At 39.2% G+C, this 20,647-nt stretch overlaps 1 protein-coding gene across 1 annotated transcript in view; it reads right to left on the reverse strand.

The window, feature by feature from the left end:
- LOC128657366 (zinc finger protein OZF-like) overlaps nucleotides 1-20,647 on the reverse strand; it is a 72,045-nt gene that overhangs the window by 24,949 nt on the left and 26,449 nt on the right. The window contains exon 6 of the mRNA XM_053711689.1: nucleotides 498-605. Coding sequence (XP_053567664.1) covers nucleotides 498-605 — 108 coding nt within the window. The remainder of the gene's footprint in view (nucleotides 1-497; nucleotides 606-20,647) is intronic.

Raw genomic sequence — 20,647 nt, forward strand, 5'->3', positions numbered from 1 at the left:
GAGTGAACATAATATAATACAGCAGTATATAGTAGTGTACCCCAGTGTTCATTGAAGCAGCCTGTTATTTTGAATACCTTTTTCAGTAATGTTGCTATTGGATGTAAAGGAAAATGTATATTTTTGTACACAAACTAAATTAAGACCATAATTTATCAATATAATCTAACACAGGGATATGACAGAAGATACCAGATATGTTCATGACAAAAAAATAAGTTATTTTTGGTCTTTATTAAAAAGGGGAAAAGTAATCTGAATATCACACTGGACTGGTGTGTCATACCCTAAAGCCATTTTTTGTCTGTTGCCCTCATTGCATTTAAAATTAGATTTCAGTCCTACATAAATGATATCACATTCACATAACAGGGACATCTGCGTTTTAATGAGGGTAAAGGGTCTGGAAAAAGAGACTACCTCTTAATAAAAACCTCCCTGTACCTAGTGGGCCAGGTGATCTGTATCCCTCAGACACATCACACACGTGCACTCACCTGTACTGATATTGTCACCGATTTCCTGCTTCACAGCTTCCAGCTGACTCTTTACATACAGATTATTTGTTTGTTCAGCATTAAGTGTTACTTCAGTCTTTACATCACCTGCGTAGATCAAATAAATGGTCACATTTTAGGTTTTGAGCACTGCATAAGGAAATTGTAATATCTGAAACTTACACATATACAATCACCTGCATTCCTCAGACACATCACACACAGACTCTCACTTGTGCCTTGTGTCCATCAGACAAGTCACACACGTACACCTACCTGTACCCTGCATCCCTGACACTTCACACATGGACACTCACATGTGCCCTGCGTCCCCGAGACATGTGACACACATATATTTACCTGTGCCCTGCGTCCCTCAGACATATGACACACGTACACTCACCTGTGCCCTACATCCCTAAGACACATCACATACATACACTCACCTGTGCCCTGCATTCCACAGACACATCACACATGTAACACTTGTGCCCTGCGTCCCTCAGACAAGTCACACACATACACTAACCTGTGGCCTACATTCCTTCAGACATGTAACACACATACACTCTACTGTGCCCTGCATCCCACAGACACACACACACGTACACCCACCTGTGCTCTGCATCCTTTAGACATGTCACACACACTCACCTGTGCCCTGCATCTCTTAGACATGTAACACGCATACAATCACCTGTGCCCTGCATCTCTTAGGCATGACACAAACGTACACTTACATGTACCCTGCATCTCTCAGACATGTCACACACACTCACCTGTGCCCTGCATCTCTCAGACATGCCACACACATACACTCACCTGTGCACTGCCTCTCTTAGACATGACACACACGTACACTTACCTGTGCCTCTCAGATATATCACACACGTACACTCACCTGTCCCTCTTACACATCACACATGTAAACTCACCTGTCTCCTGCATCCCTCAGATATGTCACACACGTATACTTACGTATCCCTTGCATCCCTTTAGACACATCACACATGTCCAAAAGAAATTGTTACAAAACACTGTGCTCTATAATTAAAGGGATGCTGAAACCAATTTTTTCTTTCATGATTTAGATAGAGCATGCAATGTTAAGCAACTTTCTAATTTACTCCTATTATCAGTCTTTCTACATTCTCTTGGTATCTTTATTTAAAAACACAGGAGTGTAAGCTTATGAGCCAACCCATTTTTTTGGTTGAGGAACTTGGGTAGCATTTAGCTATAAGTGCTACCCAGGTGCTGAACCTAAGATGTTTGACATTTTTAGGTCCAATAGTCGACAATATGCGAGAAGAAGAGTTGGAGAGACATGGAAGAATTAGTGCTTTGTGGCATTTAGTGAAACATGGTGGAGGGTCTGTCCTGGTTTGTGGCTGCATTTCTGCCAGTGATGTTGGCGTTGTTTTCCGAATTGATGGGATCATGAATGCTGAAAAGTAAAGTAGAGACAGGTTTTAATTCATCATGCCATTCCTTCTGGAAAGCACCTGATTGGGAATGGTTTTATTCAGCATGATAATGATCCCAACCACACTATGTTAGCTGGGACAGCTCTCCGCCCCTTTACTTATCAGGGCGCTTACTTTGTTTTATATGAGGCTCTTATGCCGTTTACTTAAATTTTATAAAACTATTTTTTTCTTGGATTTGGCATCTCTCAACTAACATCTGCTGCCCTGTGCTGTACCACTGAGCAGGCGTCTCCGACTGTCCTAAAAGCTAACGGACACTAGCCATTCATCTTGAATTCTCCTTGAGAGAAGGTGAAATGCGTCGATTGGAGGAGTGTGTCTGTAACAAAATAGGCTCAACAGTATTTTGAATCAAATCTCTACGCAAAGAGACTGAATATTTCACCCCCTGTGGGTTTACTTTCCATAGGCTTTTTTTGAAAGCGGTTATTGGCTGAGCCACAACACATGTGAAGCGGAAGCGTCTGAATGACCATTCTACACTTACAAGCCATGGCAGATCCAAGCCGGGCAGGATCAAAGTGAGGTTGATTGACAGAAACGGCAAAATAAACTACAAAGGTTCGTCTATATCCAAGTAAGACTGATGAACGTTTCTTCTCCAGCCGCAAAAAATGGAAGTCCGGAAAAGCAGGTAATAAATACTAGCTGATTACAGGACTGTGGAGAGGAAAAAACTACTTGACGTTTCTACTAATCAAATATAGCTACACAAGTTCAAGACAGTGGATTAGAGTTTGACTGACAAGTGAATAGGTGGCATAAGGACTGAATATCAATTAGAGGTTGCTATCAAGACTTGGAGAAAGTTATATGTGGATTTCCACACGCTTGTAATTAGTTCATTTTTTATATCACGCTTGTTTTAAGTCTTTTAGAAATATTTAAGTTCTTTAAAGTGTATATCAAAGCTTTTACAGTGTATATAAGAGCACCTGCAGTGACCGGTCACTTTTTTATGCTATATATAAGAGTAGTGTATATCTTCAATAAATAACTTATTTTATTAAACATATGTTTTGTAAGAATTCTTTCCTTCCTATGGGTGGTATATTTTGCTGTGTAATCGCAAAAGGTAAAAGGTAATATCTGTCTGTGTCATATATATATATATATATATATATATATATATATATATATATATATAGTAATCCAGCACCCACTCCTGGTGCCTGGTTTAAAGAAAATAGCACGGTCCTCTAGGGTATAAACAACACAGCCTTGATAAATTTAAACAGTCAGTTTTATTTTCACTGTGCAGATAACAGCAATGTGTATTTATAGCAGTTTAACACACTTAATACTATAAACAAAAGCCTAGCTCAGTTTGAGCTTTTACTAACATAAGTTTACATCACTTACTGAATCAAGGTATACTACACTTCACAAAACATGCTGTTTTTAGCAAACTCACTTTTTATCAGCTTTTCTCAGCTCAGCTGCAAAGTGTCTCTTTCAGAGTCAGAAACACTCTGGAGGCTCTCTCTCCACCTAGCAGCTGGAGAATAAATTACCCTCATTTAATTAAACACAGGTGAGAAAAATCCCTTCCTGATTGCTCACTCTCAGCTATGTGCAAACTGAGGAGTGGAACACTGACCCGCCCTCTCTCCAATGTTCCACGCCAGGGACCCAACAATACAGCAGCTTAATTCCTAGCCACATTTTATTCAATACAATTACCTGGGATTTAGAAATCAAATACACATTTCAACATACTAGGAGAAATATAAACCTGGTTACTCACAATTCCCTGTTCTCTGTCACACATCCTCCCCCCCAGCTCAGACCTATTGGGGAGAGTGGCCTCAGACCATAAACAATAAACTTGAGAAAGACCATCTGCATTACCTTGTTCTTTACAAGCCCTATGCTCTATATAGAGTCTATAGTATAATTAAAAGGTTGAAGACTAAGGAACCACCTGGTCACTCTGGCATTTTTCTCCTTGTTCTGCCTCATCCATGTTAATGGAGCATGGTCAGTAACAAGTCTAAACTGTTGTGGTATTCTGAGCTTCGTATTTAAGTAAACAAGTATTTGCACATTGGTTATAAAGGTTAGCTCTAAAATTAGAGCTTGTTGCTCTTTTTTGTAGTAATCAGAAAACAACTTCTATGTAGCCTGATTAAACAATATGAGACATTTAATATATGATGAATTTGTATATTAACTACTGACTTAAGTGTTAATAAATATAAGGAATATTTAATATAATATATATCTTATGTTCAAGATATATATATATAACCGGAGGCCACAGATGAAAAAGAAATACTGACAAGCTCAGAATCTGAATTGGTAGAAACAAATGATTCTTCTTACTTCACGCAATCACACACAGCCTAAAATATTTACAAGTTCAGACATTCCACAGACATACAATGTTTGTTCATATTGGATGTTGCAGGTAATAGGAGATGCCCAATAATTCAGTATGGTAACAAAAACAAGCAGGTAAGAAGTTTAAAGGCTTTAGCATTGTTCGTATACGTTACCACCTTGAGGACCGTGATATTTCTGTTACCGCATTGGAAGATCCGTGTTTGGAGAGGCAGCGTGTGTGAATGCGGCTTACTTCCGGGTAGCGGTGAAAAAGTAGATCCGGCCGTTGAATGATCCAAAGTCGGTAATGACAAAGTAACGATTTGAGCATAAGAGATTCAAGACGCAGCTAGAGTAAACAAAGTAAACCACCTTGCACAGGATACAAGCAATAGGAGACCTGAGATAAGGAAAGCTACACCAGAGTAGCTAAGACTTCAATAATCAGGCAGTAAATGAGTGTTACAGGTAGTCCTTATATAGGGTGGAGACAAAATAGGAGGGGTTATAGTTAAAGGTATACCACATCTCCCCCCCTTCAAGGAAGCACCCCAGGGGTTTCCAAACTAGGTTTCTCAGGATAGCGGCGATGAAAATTTCGTAGAAGACGGGGAGTGCGAAGATCAGAATGAAGCTGCCAAGAGTTATCCTCCGAACCATAACCTTTCCATTTCACAAGATACTCCAACCTCTTCCTATGGATCCTAGAATCCAATACAGCTTCAACTTCATACTCCTCTCGATCATCAACGAGTATTGGAGGTGGTCGAGACAAGGAGAGAGACTGAGGTGAAGGAAGATATGGCTTTAACAGAGAGACATGAAAAGAGGGGTGAATCTTAAAATCCTGGGGAAGCTCTAATCTCACAGCATTGAGGTTGATTATTTTAGAAATCTTAAAAGGACCCAAATATTGATTTGCTAACTTTTTGCTAGGAACTGACAGTTTGAGATTCTTTGTCGAGAGTAGTACCAAATCTCCAATCTGATAAGCCGGGCTAGCAGTGTGATGGGTATCATATAACCTTTTTTGATAATCTTTAGCTTCCGAAAGATGTTTTTTCAGGATGTTAAGTCTTTCTTGTAGGGTAGTTGCGAAATCCAATGCTGAGGGAGAGTTCACTTGTTGAGAGGACAATGAAATAGTAGTAGGATGATATCCATAAGTAACGAAGAATGGGGATAGTTTAGTAGATGTAGAAGTAGTATTGTTATAACAGAATTCAGCCAAAGGTAAATAGGATGACCAGTCATCCTGCAGATGAGATATATAACAACGAAGATATTGCTCAAGGGTTTGGTTGAGTCGTTCTGTAAGGCCATTTGTCTGAGGGTGAAAAGCAGTCGAGTATCTAGAATCAATTTTGATTAACTTACATAGGGATCTCCAAAAATTAGAGGTAAACTGTGTACCACGATCAGTTATTATAACTTTGGGCAGTCCATGTAAGCGAACTATGTTGTCTAGGAAAACGTGAGCTGTAGTGAAAGCTGTAGGGAGACCTTTTAGGGGAATGTAATGAGCCAGTCTTGTTAAATGATCAATGACAACTAAAATAGTATTGTAATGGTGGGATTCAGGTAACTCGACAATAAAGTCCATTGATATGGTACTCCAGGGTTTGTCAGGAATAGGCAGAGGAGATAAAAGACCTGATGGTCTTTTGTGTGTTAACTTGTTTCTGGCACAGGTATCACAATGTTTTACATAGTTTGTAATATAGGTATCCATGAGTGGCCACCAATAATTTCTCCTGGTTAGGTCTATAGTTTTAGAAATACCTGGATGGCCTGCTAGTGTCCCGTCATGGGTTTGTTTAAGAATAGAAGATCTAATTTGTTTGGGGATATATAGTTTAGAATTATGATAGAAAAGACCAGTCTTGGAATCTTTTTGACAGTCTATTCCATGTGGTGGTTCATGTTTTAATTCTTTTAAGATCTCCTCTTCTAAAGGTGTTAATAAACCTATAATTTTTTCTTTTGGAATGATTTGGTAAATTTGATTATGAGTGTCTTGTTCATGTAATCTAGAGAGGGCATCGGCTTTGGTATTTAAATGTCCTGGTCTGTAGGTTAAGAGAAAATCGAAACGATCAAAAAATATAGACCATCTTGCTTGTCTTGCAGACAAGGTCTTACTTGTTTTTAGAAATTCAAGATTTTTATGGTCAGTATAAATCTTAAAAGGTAGTTTAGAACCTTCTAATAAATGTCTCCAATGATCTAGAGCACGTTTTATAGCTAGAAGTTCTTTATCTCCTATGCTATAGTTTTTCTCAGCACTAGTTAACATTTTTGAATAGAAAGCAATAGGATGAATCTCAGTCTTGTTCTTATCTTGTTGTGATAAAACTGCACCGATACCTGAGTCGGATGCATCTACTTCAAGGATAAATTCTGAATCAAAATCTGGCATAACTAGAATGGGAGCTGTAGTAAAATTTTCTTTCAATTTATTAAAGGCAAGACTAGCGGATTCGGTCCACTTAAATCTTTGTTTTTCACTAGTGAGTGTTGTTAATGGTTTAACGATTGAAGAGAAATTTTTTATAAACTTCCTATAAAAATTCGCAAAACCAATGAATCGTTGTACAGATTTTGTGGAAGTAGGAGTAGGCCAATTTAGAATTGCTGATACCTTCTCCGGATCCATTTGAATTTTGTTGGGACTGATGATGTAACCCAAGAATTTTATTTCTGTGACATGAAAGGAACATTTTTCCAGTTTAGCATATAGTTTGTGTTCTTTTAAACGAGTTAATACCCAGCGTACATGTTTTTCATGCTCTTGAGGTGTTCTAGAATAAATTAATATGTCGTCAAGGTATATTATGACACAAACGTCTATCAGGTCACGAAAGATCTCATTTATAAAAAACTGAAAAGTTGCCGGAGCATTACTCAGACCAAAAGGCATTACATTATATTGGAAAAGGCCATATCTGGTCCTGAATGCCGTTTTCCATTCGTGACCTTCTTTAATTCTAATCAAATTATAAGCTCCCTTTAAATCTAATTTGGTGTAAATAGTTGCACCAGTTAGACGTTCCAAAAGTTCAGGTATTAAAGGTAACGGGTATCTGTTTTTTATTGTGATGTTATTTAAAGCTCTATAATCAATAATAGGTCTTATGGTACCATCCTTGTTTCTTACTAGAAACATACCTGCAGCTGCAGGGGATGTGGAGTGTGAAATAAATCCCTTACGTAAATTTTCGTCTAAGTAGTTTCTTATATACTGGAGTTCCTCTTGAGAGAGGGGATAGATCTTACCATGAGGGATTTTGGAACCAGGTATTATATCGATAGGACAGTCAAACTCCCTATGAGGTGGAAGGTTTTCTGCCTCTTTTAAATTAAATACATCTGCCAAATCCTGATAACACGAGGGTAAACCAATATCAAGTGACGCTATGGTTTGATGTGGATAACAAGTTTGGGAACAAAAAGCAGAATCTAATGTTACCTTATTTGAAACCCAATTTATGTGAGGGTTGTGTTTCTTCAACCAAGGATAGCCTAGGATGAGAGTATGCTGATGAATGGTTATGAGATCAAAAGATAAATATTCAGTGTGTCCCTGCAATGATGTTACAAGCAGGGGAATAGTATGATGTGTAATAGGTCCTTGTTCTATTAATGAACCATCTATCAGCTTAATAGATACAGGATTTTGTTTACAAATAGTAGGTATTCGATTTTTATTTACATAAGTGGAATCAATGTAATTTCCGGATGCTCCTGAATCAATTAATGCCTTGGTTTGGATATTTTTCTGGTCCCACTGTAAAGAAATAGACAAAGTCATGTGTGTATCATTAGCTATGCTGTAAATAAAGTCACTGGTTTTTTTCTTACCATTCTTTTGTTTTTTCAACAAAGGACAAGTAGATACTACATGTTCTTTTTGAGCACAATATAAACAGAGATTTTCCAACCTCCTTCTAATTTTTTCCTCTGGTGGCAGAGGTCCTCTAAGTACACCAATCTCCATAGGGGTAGCACTGCCATGAGCTTTGTCATGACTTGTTGTGACTTGGTAAGGTCTTCTATATGAGGTATCATTAGAGGCCTTTTCTGCCCTCCTTTCTCTCAAACGACGATCTAAAGATGTACTTAATTTAATAAGACCATCAAGGGTATCTGGGATCTCAAGACGTGAAAGTTCATCTTTGAGTGTTTCAGATAAACCTAAACGATATTGATTTTTCAAACTGATTTCATTCCACTGAGAGTCCTCTGCCCACATCTGAAACTCAGTGGTATAATCCTCCACATTTCTCTTACCTTGTTTTAAAGACCTCAATCTCATTTCAGCATTTATTTGAGAATTTGAGTCTTGATATAGACTAGTTAAAGCAGAAAAAAAATCTTGTAATGAATCCAGGATATTGTTATTGTTTTCAAAAAACCTATTAGCCCAAGTCCTGGGTTCACCTTGTAGGAAAGATATTGTGGTACAAACTTTAATCCGCTCAGTATGATAAGTCTTAGGTCTAAGAGAAAATAATAAATTACAGGCATTCTTAAATTCCCTGAACTCAGAACGTTTCCCTGAAAAAGGTTGTGGATAATTAATATGAGGTTCAGGTGGGTCATGAGGCTTTTGTGTAACAAAATCTTTAACTATAGTTTTCAGTGCAGCATTTTCAGTCTGCACTTCTGTCACAGCTCTTGCTAAATAATCAAGTTTAAGGTAAACATTATTAAACTCCTTTTTTATTTCATTAGGATCCATAATGTTTAATTAATTCAAAATTCGTTTTTTTGGGCCTGATTATTATGTGGTATTCTGAGCTTCGTATTTAAGTAAACAAGTATTTGCACATTGGTTATAAAGGTTAGCTCTAAAATTAGAGCTTGTTGCTCTTTTTTGTAGTAATCAGAAAACAACTTCTATGTAGCCTGATTAAACAATATGAGACATTTAATATATGATGAATTTGTATATTAACTACTGACTTAAGTGTTAATAAATATAAGGAATATTTAATATAATATATATCTTATGTTCAAGATATATATATATAACCGGAGGCCACAGATGAAAAAGAAATACTGACAAGCTCAGAATCTGAATTGGTAGAAACAAATGATTCTTCTTACTTCACGCAATCACACACAGCCTAAAATATTTACAAGTTCAGACATTCCACAGACATACAATGTTTGTTCATATTGGATGTTGCAGGTAATAGGAGATGCCCAATAATTCAGTATGGTAACAAAAACAAGCAGGTAAGAAGTTTAAAGGCTTTAGCATTGTTCGTATACGTTACCACCTTGAGGACCGTGATATTTCTGTTACCGCATTGGAAGATCCGTGTTTGGAGAGGCAGCGTGTGTGAATGCGGCTTACTTCCGGGTAGCGGTGAAAAAGTAGATCCGGCCGTTGAATGATCCAAAGTCGGTAATGACAAAGTAACGATTTGAGCATAAGAGATTCAAGACGCAGCTAGAGTAAACAAAGTAAACCACCTTGCACAGGATACAAGCAATAGGAGACCTGAGATAAGGAAAGCTACACCAGAGTAGCTAAGACTTCAATAATCAGGCAGTAAATGAGTGTTACAGGTAGTCCTTATATAGGGTGGAGACAAAATAGGAGGGGTTATAGTTAAAGGTATACCACAACTGTCTACCAAGCAGGTAATATCTCAAGGTTTTCAAAGCCCATTTGATGGCTAAACATTCTCTCTCTACTACGGAGAACCTCTGTTCATGGGAATTCATTTTTCTATTCAAATACATAACTGGGTATTCCTCTCCTCTATACACTTGAAAAAGTACTGCTCCCAAGCCCAAATCAGATGCATCAGTCTGTACCACAATTTTTTAGAGAAATCTGGAGTCATCGATACTGGGTCAGCACACAATGCCTCTCTTAATACACAAAATGCATGCTCTGGTTCAGGGTTCCATTTCACCATTACCAAACTTTTAGCTTAAGTGAGCTCTATCAAAGGATTAGCAATAGTAGCAAAATTAGAGATGAACCTGCGACAATATCCTGTTATCCCCAGAAATGCCCTTATTCGTCTCTCTCTGTTGTGGTTTAAGGAGCCCCCAACCTATTGTGTAACTCAAGTATTTTGCCTCTTCTAATCCTAGAGAGCATTTTTCAGGGTTGGCAGTTAACCCTGCAGCCCACAGTGCATCCACAACAGCTTGAACACTGGGAAGATGCGTTTCCCAGTCCACACTGTGAATTACCACATCATCCAGATAGGCAGCTGCATATGCTCCATGAGGCCTAAGTATTTTATCCATCATACGCTGAAAGGTGGCTAGAGCACCATGCAAACCAAATGGTAACACTTTATATTGAAATAGGCCTTCAGGTGTAGAAAAGGCTGTTTTCTCTTTTGCTCTGTCTGTCAGTGGGACCTGCCAGTAACCTTTAGTCAGATCTAAGGTGCTGAGATACCTAGAGCTACCTAATCTCTCCATTAGCTTGTCCACTCGAGGCATAAGGTAAGTGTCAAATTTGGAAATATAATTCAGCTTGCGAAAATCATTACAAAACCTTATTTCACCATTTGGCTTAGGCACCAAAACAATTGGGTTGCTCCACTCACTTTGTGAAATCTCTATTACTCCAAACTTAAGCATCTTTTTGACCTCCGCACTAACTGCCTCTCTCCTGGCCTCAGGTATTCGGTATGGCTTTGGATTAATTATTTTCCCAGGTTCTGTAATTATATCATGCATGATTACATTTGTTCTTCCTGGTATTGGGGGGAAAAATATCTCTCTTTTTAGACACATTCTCTCACTTCTTGCTTCCGATGGGGAGCTAGCGTCTCTGCTATATATACCTGAGGATTTTTCTCAACTGTAGCAAGAGTAAATTTATCTTTTATTATCGTCAAGACCCCTTTATCTACCCACGGTTTAAGTAGATTTATGTGATAGATTTGTTTTGGTTTTCTTCTACCAGGTTCACTCACTTTATAATTAACATTATTGACCTGTTCAATAATTTCATACGGAACTTGCCAGGAATTTACCTTCAAATGTAGGTACCAGAACTAGAACTCTATCTCCAGGTTGGAAAACCCTTTAGCCTTGCATTCTTATTATAACTGGCTTCCTGAGCTCTCTGTGCTTTCTGCATATTTTCCCTTACTACTGGCATTATAGCTTCCATTCTTTATTGCATTTGTGCTACATGCTCTATAACACTACGGTGAGGTGTATTTTCCTGCTCCCATGTTTCTTTCGCAATGTCAAGAATTCCCCTGAGATGCCTACCGTATAACAATTCAAAAGTTGAAAAACCTGTGGAAGCTTGGGGTACTTCCCCAATAGAAAACATAAGGTATGGTAGCAAACAATCCCAGTTCGTTCCATCCTTGTCTACCACTTTACGCAACATGCTTTTTAGAGTTTTATTAAACCTCTCAACCAAACCATCAGTTAGGGGGTGATACACAGATGTTTTTAGTTGTTTAATTTTAAGAAGTTTACATAACACTTTCATAATTTTGGACATAAAAGGGGTTCCCTGATCCGTAAGGAACTCCTTTGGTATGCCCACCCTGCTAAACATCATCATTAACTCCTTAGCAATATTCTTAGAGGAGGTATTCCGCAAAGGAATTGCCTCAGGATAGCGGGTAGCATAGTCCACCACAACTAAAATATACTCATGCCCCCTAGTAGACTTAGTAAAGGCCCTACCAAATCCATTGCTATTCGCTCAAAAGGAACCTCTATAACAGGAAGAGGTATAAGTGGATTGCGGTAACCTTTAAATTGAGCCTTCAACTGACATTCCTCGGCAGGATTTACAAAATCTCTCTATTGAAATGAAAATACCAGGCCAATAAAATTGTGCAGGAACTCTCTCTGGTCTCTTCAATACCAAAGTGCCCCCTAGCACATGACTATGGGCTAATTTCAAAACGGTATTTCTATAAGACTTGGGAACCAATAATTGCTCCACCTCTTCAACCCCTTTCTTTTCTGCTCTATAAAGCAGGTTATCTTTCACCTTAAAATAAGGAAAACATAATTGTTTTTCAGGATCTATGACAGTGCTTTCAATTACTTGAACATTTCCCCTCGCCACTATCAGAGTCGGGTCCTCCCATTGGGCAGCTCAGAAATTACCAGAATTAATCCCTAGATCCTCAAATTGTAGGTCTTCTCCAGAAGCATTACTGAGGGGACTCTGCCTCATTGCCCAGGCACACCAGAGGTGTCTCCTGCACAGTGTCTGGTTCCCAATCAATACTGGAGAATGGAAAATTGGTTTCCATTTCCTAATCCTCCTGTAACTTCCCAGAACCAATCCCATGACCTACTGAAGGTTTCTCCCACACGTGACAAAAGTGAGGAAAGTCTCTCCCCAATACTATATAATAGGGCAACATAGGCACTGCCCCTACGCGACACTTAACTGTACCAATATCTGTGATAATTTTAACCTCAGCTGTAGGGTATGAGTGTGTGTATACAGACAACATCAAGCATTTGATCTCCATCTAACTTTTCTGGCTGAAGCAAAACACTTTTTACCAGAGTAATCTCACTCCCTGAATCAAGGAGCGCTTGTACACTCTTACCCTCCACATTTTTCACAGATCTTAAATGATTAGAACACATAGCACTGGAATCAAAAGACATTTTGGTGCAGGTTAACACTGTACTATGTCTGTCCCTTGCACTTATATTACATTGCATAGGCTCCTCCCCCTGTGTACAGTTATGTGCAATATGTCCTAACTCTTGGCATTTAAAACACCTTATTTGTTCATCAGTTTGGCCTCTTGGCCATAATGGTTCCCTAGGGAGCCATTTCCCACCATAGTGTCAGGGTGCCAGGAATCAGACTGAGACGAGAAGTGCAAAAATAATCACACCTTTATTAATAGCAAAAAAATAATAAAAAGTCCACAAGTCAAATAACAAGCCAGGAGTCAAAACCAGAGCTGGTAGTCAGACAAGCCGAGTCAGAAGCCAAAGCAAATAGTCAGACAAGCCAGAATCAGGAACAAGGAAAACAGCAGAGTCAGGAACAAGCCAGGGATCAGGAAGGATGTCAGGCAGCCAGGTAATACACAGGAACTCTCACAAACAGGTCTGAGACAACGCAAAGGCAAAGCATACTCAACAGAGGCCCTTTAAATAATAAGTGATGACATCACAATTCTGAGACTGAATCCTGTCTCACATGGATGATGCACACCAGTCTAGCCATAAAAGGAAGTGCAGGAAATGAGCAGCATCCCCCACAATGCACCATAGTCAGCACATGGCAAACACAACAGGGAAAAAACCCTGACACATAGTCATTTTGTCCCTGGTTATAAAAAGACCTTTGTCCTTCTGTTTTTCTACTTGTTTTTTCATAAGGCAGCTTTGATTTAGGTTGAGGATCATTGCTGTGTAATTCCTTAGAAGTCAAATATCTCTCAACCAGGCTCATCATTTCTTCTGAGTCTTTAGGATCCCTTTGACTGGCCCACTGTCGAAGTCCAGATGGCAGATTCCTGAGAAATCGATCCATTACAACCATTTCTATGACTTTTGTGGCTGAATTAATCTCCGGAACAAGCCATTTCTGAGCAAGTCTCAGCAGTTCATACATTTGTGCTCTTGTAGGTTTTCGCATCTCAAAACACCCAATTGTTAAATATTTGGGTGCAAATTGCAGGTGTTACTCCCAAGCATGTTAGAATTTCAGTCTTTAGTTTCTTATAATCTTGAGCTGGGCTGTGAGACAAATCCTCATATGCTTTCTGGGCTTCTCCACTAAGATATGGTGCAAGAAGCCCTGCCCACTGTTCAGGTGGCCACTGTTCACTGGCAGCAATCCTCTCAAATGTTGTGAGGTAAGCCTCAATATCATCCGTCTCTGACAACTTATGCAGAAAGTAAATTTGCTTGGATATAGTGCCCCCTATTCACAGTGGGGGTAGCTACAGAAGGCTGTAGGACTTGCTGCAATACATTAATCAATGTAGCTCTATCCTCTTGCTGGGCATCCATTATGCTGCTTACTTGTGCAGACAGTAAGCAATTTGTCTCCTGCTGTACAGCAGTAGCTTGCACCAAAGCTTTCACCAGCTCCTCCATTTTGTAAAAGTTCTCCTCTTAGAAGTAACAGGTAACAACACCAAGGCATGTATATGTCTAAAAGGCAGAGTGTCACTTTTATTTCCAACAGTTTAAAGCAAAAGTTTTCTTAGTGCGGCTTGCCCACAGACCATATTTGTGATACGCCCACATTTGCCACCATATTGTAATCCAGCACCCACTCCTGGTGCCTGGTTTTAAGGAAATAGCACGGTCCTCTGTGATATAAACGACACAGCTTTGATAAATTTAAACAGTCAGTTTTATTTTCATTGTGCAAGTGCAGATAACAGCAATGTGTATTTATAGCAGTTTAACACACTTAATACTATAAACAAAAGCCTAGCTCAGTTTGAGCTTTTACTAACATAAGTTTACATCACTTACTGAATCAAGGTATACTACACTTCACAAAACATGCTGTTTTTAGCAAACTCACTTTTTATCAGCTTTTATCAGCTCAGCTGCAAAGTGTCTCTCTCAGAGTCAGAAACACTCTGGAGGTTCTCTCTTCACCTAGCAGCTGGAGAATAAATTACCCTCATTTAATTAAACACAGGTGAGAAAAATCCCTTCCTGATTGCTCACTCTCAGCTATGTGCAAACTGAGGAGTGGAACACTGACCCACCCTCTCTCCAATGTTCCCCCCCCAGGGACCCAACAATACAGCAGCTTAATTCCTAGCCACATTTTATTCAATACAATTCCCTGGGGTTTAGAAATCAAATACACATTTCAACATACTAGGAGAAATATAAACCTGGTCACTCACAATTCCCTGTTCTCTGTCACACATCCCCCCCCCCCCCCCCCCCAGCTCAGACCTATTGGGGAGAGCGGCCTCAGACCATAAACAATGAACTTGAGAAAGATCATCTGCATTACCTTGTTCTTTACAAGCCCTATGCTCTATAGAGTCTATAGTATAATTAAAAGGTTGAAGACTAAGGAACCACCTGGTCACTCTGGCATTTTTCTCCTTGTTCTGCCTCATCCATGTTAATGGAGCATGGTCAGTAACCAGTCTAAACTGTCTCCCAAGCAGGTAATATCTCAAGGTTTTCAAAGTGTGTGTGTGTGTGTGTGTGTGTGTGTGTGTGTGTGTGTGTGTGTGTGTGTGTGTGTGTATGTATGTATGTATGTATGTATATATATATATATATATATATATATATATATATATATATATATATATATATATATATATATATATATATATATATATATATATATATATATAAAAGACAGTGTAATCATAAGTTGCTCCCCACATGCAGCTTGCTATTCTGATAAGTCGTTAACACAAAAAAAGAAATTATGATTTTCTGTGTGCTTGAACTCACACTCTAAGCCAAGCTCCTCTAGTCAGACATAAAAGCAGCAGATCACTAGCTGTGAATGTCTATTGGGCACATCAGTGAAAATCATTCATTTTTCTAGTGATTGATAGCATAGGGAAGTGTAGGAACAATAAAGAAGTAACAAATATCTGCCGGTCTGCAGAGGCTTAGATACAAGGTAATTACAGAGGTAAAATGTGTATTATTATAACTGTGTTGGTTATGCAAAACTGGGGAATGGGTAATTAAGGGATAATCTATCTTTTAAAACAACAAAAATTCTGGTGTCGACTGTCCCTTTAATGCTGACTTGGGGGAGGAAATGGGCTTTTTAGTCTGCTACTGGTTCCAAGCTCATCCCAGCTTCTACGAAGAGTCAGTTGAAGCGGAAATTAAAGGAGTACGAGTGTATTTGTGACTCTTGGATATTTTGGAGGGAAGAAAACACCACAAGGATCAACTATATCCTTCAGATCTCTTATCCTGCTGCAAGAAAGAACAATTTCCATCAGCAACTGTGAAATAGCATGCAATGTGTGGTCAAACATAACCTTCCCCTGAAAAGGCAAAGCCATCAGTCTACTCTTAAAGACCATATCAACAGAGAAGACGTCTGCCCCAAGGCCATCTAGTCAACACCACTAAAAGTAGCACTCCTAGGATTGAGATTAAACATCTTAAAAGCTGTATCACACTAACAATTTTAGCAATCTTAAATTTGGCTTGGTACAAATCTTTTAAGCACTTGACAAAGAACCCTCTATGAGGTTATCACACCATTTAGACATGGCTGCAGCAACACAGACTACACTTAAAGCAGGGTGAAATAGGAACCTGCAAACTGGAAGGATTGCCTATGAAAATCTTCCAATGTCTTATGCACAGAACTTTAAAAATGACGTACACTCTGGATGTTAAGTCGTTTGTGTGGCCAGAGTGCCATCTACCTTAGTAATGGTTTCCAATGCCTCTATAATTTAGCAATAATGAAAAAAAAAATGCTCTAAATGTTGCTGGTGGAACCTGCTTTGTTCCATTCTTTAGTCACCATTTCTGAGATGGATTTGGAAGAGGGAAGGAATTGGGCTGCTTAGGTGGGGATTGAAAAACTTATCAAGTACCTTAGCATCGGATTACTGAGGGTATGAACTTTTCCAACTTCCAAAGTATAGAGCTCTTCCCTTAGCAGAGCGTGCATATGATCTATTCTAAAATTAAATTGTGCATCCTCCTCTGGAGCAGCCAGAGAGCCAGTTTGGGACTCAGGCACTGAAACCTCATTACTTACACAGGGGAGCCTGACAATTCACCCACCAAAAACACCCTGGGGGCATAGAATATGGGGTAAAAGCAACTCAGAATCAGGTGTATGACAATTCTGCCATTGTAGACTGAATATATTATTTACATGTAAAAGCAACTCCTGAGAGACATTAGTTCTTCAAACAGCACAGCTGAAAACTTCTGACCCCTAAGAAGGCCGAAATTAGGGTTAGACTCCTTGAATGAGACAGATGCTCGTCACAATCAATGCATAACTACAGGACAGACAGCATTGTAGTTAAAGCATAAATGTTTAGGAGCCTGCAGAAATAACTGTGGAATCCGGCCTGCATGATCATCCCTGCCTATAGCTATGCATTTTAGGTGGGAAATAAACAGCAGATAACAGACAGAATGTGCATCAGTTTTGCACACATCTGTAACAAATGAAAGTTGAAGCCCAAGTGACTTACTGTCCTGCAAGGCCCTCAAAGACAGTTAGAGATGCTTAGCAGCCCTCACATAGCACTTTGCCAGCATTAAAGATGGCCAAAAGGAAGAAAGGATTTACCTATAATATCCTGTGCATTGCAAGCTTTTCCAGTTCCCTGCAATGTCCCTCAGACTCAAAGAGCTCAAAGTCTCATATTTAAGCTTAAAGGGACATAAAACCCAAATTTGTTTACTTTCATGATTCAGATATTTACATTTTAAACATCTTTCAAACATACTTCTATTATCAAATTTGCTCTTGGTATCCTTTGATGAAGTAGCAGCAATACACTTCTGGGAGCTAAGTGAATACATCCAATGAGCTAATGACAAAAGGCATATATGTGCAGCCACCAAACCGCAGCTAGCTCCCAGTAATGGATCGCTGCACCTGAGCCTACCTAGGTATGCTTTTCAACAAAGGATACCAAGAGAATGAAGCAGGTAATAGAAGTAAATTCAAAAGTTGTTTACATTTGCATGCTCTATCTGAATCATGAAAGAAAAAAAAAATTGGGGTTTCATATCGATTTAAAAAGCTAAATAGATAAGGAATGCATTCTCCAGAAGGCTACTATTTTCATTTTTTAAAAGTGCAGATACTGGTTTCAGTGTGCAGGTCAGCAAAGGGTCACATATAAAATGAAATCCAGAAGTCAGTACAAGGTCAGGCCAGAAGGAATTATAAGAGATCAGAAACGCCTTGAACACCACTTAGGAGCCGTTTAGGAGATTAGCACACAGTGCTCTGTTATTCCTAAATTAGTGCTTCAAGTTTAGGGGTCTTTCTATATCCATGTCATTTACACCATTAATTCTACAACCTGCATTATCTGTGGAGCCAGATTCAAAACTTGCTCCATGTTTAGTATCCCCCATTTTCAACGCACGACAACTCCTCTGTCTTAGTTGGCAACAACTGGGGGAAATGAGCAGACATCTGCGCCATATCCAGTGCAACCTCACACATCTGGAATTTGCGACACACAGATGAGGCAGACGCCTGATATCCATTTCCAGTGTCCCAACTTGATGAACAACCCTCTTCCTGCCCCAATCCTGCACTTGACATTGAGGCAATAGAGTAGTTTGGGCCTGATATCTCTCGTAACTCCTTTTGATGCCTGTGTCCATAAGACAATATTAAGGGGGGAAAATGGTTTCAAATCAGTTAGAGAACCCTTATTAGTCTACTTTCTTCAAAGCTTTACTAAGCACTTCAGAGTTCTACATTCTCTTTGCAAAGGCAAAATTATAACGGAGGTTGAGTGCGAGGGTATTCTGGGTGGGGAGGAGCACAATTCTGGAAATTTAGGTGTGTTTTGCCTGCTCCTGCTGGGCAAGGACTTACTTATAGCCCACAAGTGATGGATAGTGGACTCTCGCCATCTTAAGAAACATAATGGATATAAAAAAAAATCCATTAAAGTCATATTACTGGAAGCAAAAATTGCTGATACCATTGCCAAATTGGAAAAGCAATAATAATCATGTTATGCTCCTAAATAAACAAGGGAAAAGTTCTACAAAATCTATGAAAAGGGAGAGAAATTCAGAAATATGAAATACATTTATAAATGGATTTACTTAAAGACCATAAATTGCTAAAAAGACACAGTAATGTTAGCAGTGAAGTTACCAGAGGTGATCTAGAGACGCCACTGGAGTTGAGGGGCAGAATGTGTATAGTGCTTTGCAATGCAGAAGATACTGTGAGTATGCCATAGCCTCCAGAGGGGTAGCTTACTTATGGGGTGAAATTGCATGGGTGTTAATTACTGTTAAAGGTTTGTTACTCAATAGCACACCCAGAAGCATCTTGCCACAACCACCCAGCCATTTTAAGGGATTACCCTAAACAAAACCGAAATGACTAGCTATAGCCACAGAGCACCGACTCCACCCCTGGGCTATTCAACCATTCTGCAGCAGGCTACACTATTCAAGGATAGGCAAGGTGTCCGTACATGGACACTGGTCTCCGTGACTGGCCCTTGTAGTGTCCGCCACCCATTTTGCAGCAGGGAGGGAGGAGTAGGACAGATGAATGCTGGTCCTGACTCCTCCTTGACACATGCGGCACCACCGCTGAGTAGCGGAAAAGTGAGTAAGAGAGAGGCAAGAAGCAAGCTGCCTGCAGTGCAGCCTGTGTCAACCATCCGTGAGTCGTGACCCATCCAGATTCCTTGATCTGTGTGGCAGCGTAGCGCTGGTGTCTGTGTGTAGAACACTGCTGCCTACTCTGACAAACCTTACCTAACCAAGTAAGTAACCAACCATGATAATCATGCAATTAACATCAAGGTGGGTGGGTTTGGTCAGGAGTTGCAGACCCTCAATACAATAAAAAAAAAAAAAAAAAAAAAAAAAAAAGTAAGAATTTTGAAAACATTTTATAACAGTATACCACAAGCAGTCTTTATATAAATGTTATTTTAAACTTGTTTGATTAGATTAATATTTTGTACTTGAACTAGACCAGGGTGTTCAACATGCGGCCTATTTGACAGCAAAATGCCGATCTCCTGACTTATAGAAACAAAGAATGTATCGGCAGATAGGAACTAATCGGCCCATCTAGTCTGCTCAATTTTCTGAATACTTTCATTAGTTCCTGGCCTTATCTTATATCTAGCATAGCCTTATGCCTATCCCATACATGTTTAAACTCCTTCACTGTCTCTACCACTTCTGCTGGATGGCTATTCCAACATTCATCCACTATCCTCTCGGTAAAGAGAGTGTTTTTAATTTGAAATGTACCTTTGTGTCCTTCACTAAGGTCTTTACTTTGGAAAATGTCTGCCACAGCCTTGAACCATGCCTATCCCTGCTACTATTTTCATTTTTGAAACAGCTATTTGAAAGGCAGAACACAATACTTAAATACTTTTAAAAGTGCAGAGACTGGTTTGAGTGTGCAGGTCAACAAAGGGTCAAATATAAAATGAAATCCAGAAGTCATTACAAGGTCAGACGAGAAGGAATTAAATGAGAGAAACGCCTGTATCACCACTTAGGAATAACAGAACACGGTGTGCTAATCTCCTAAACAACTCCTAAGTTAGTTCTTCAAGTTTGGGGCTCTTTCAATAGCCATGTCATTTGCACCATGAATTCTATAACCTGCATTATCTGCGGAGCCAGATTCAA

This window comes from Bombina bombina, chromosome 4 (genome assembly GCF_027579735.1).
Source record: "Bombina bombina isolate aBomBom1 chromosome 4, aBomBom1.pri, whole genome shotgun sequence".
Taxonomy (NCBI): Eukaryota; Metazoa; Chordata; class Amphibia; order Anura; family Bombinatoridae; genus Bombina; species Bombina bombina.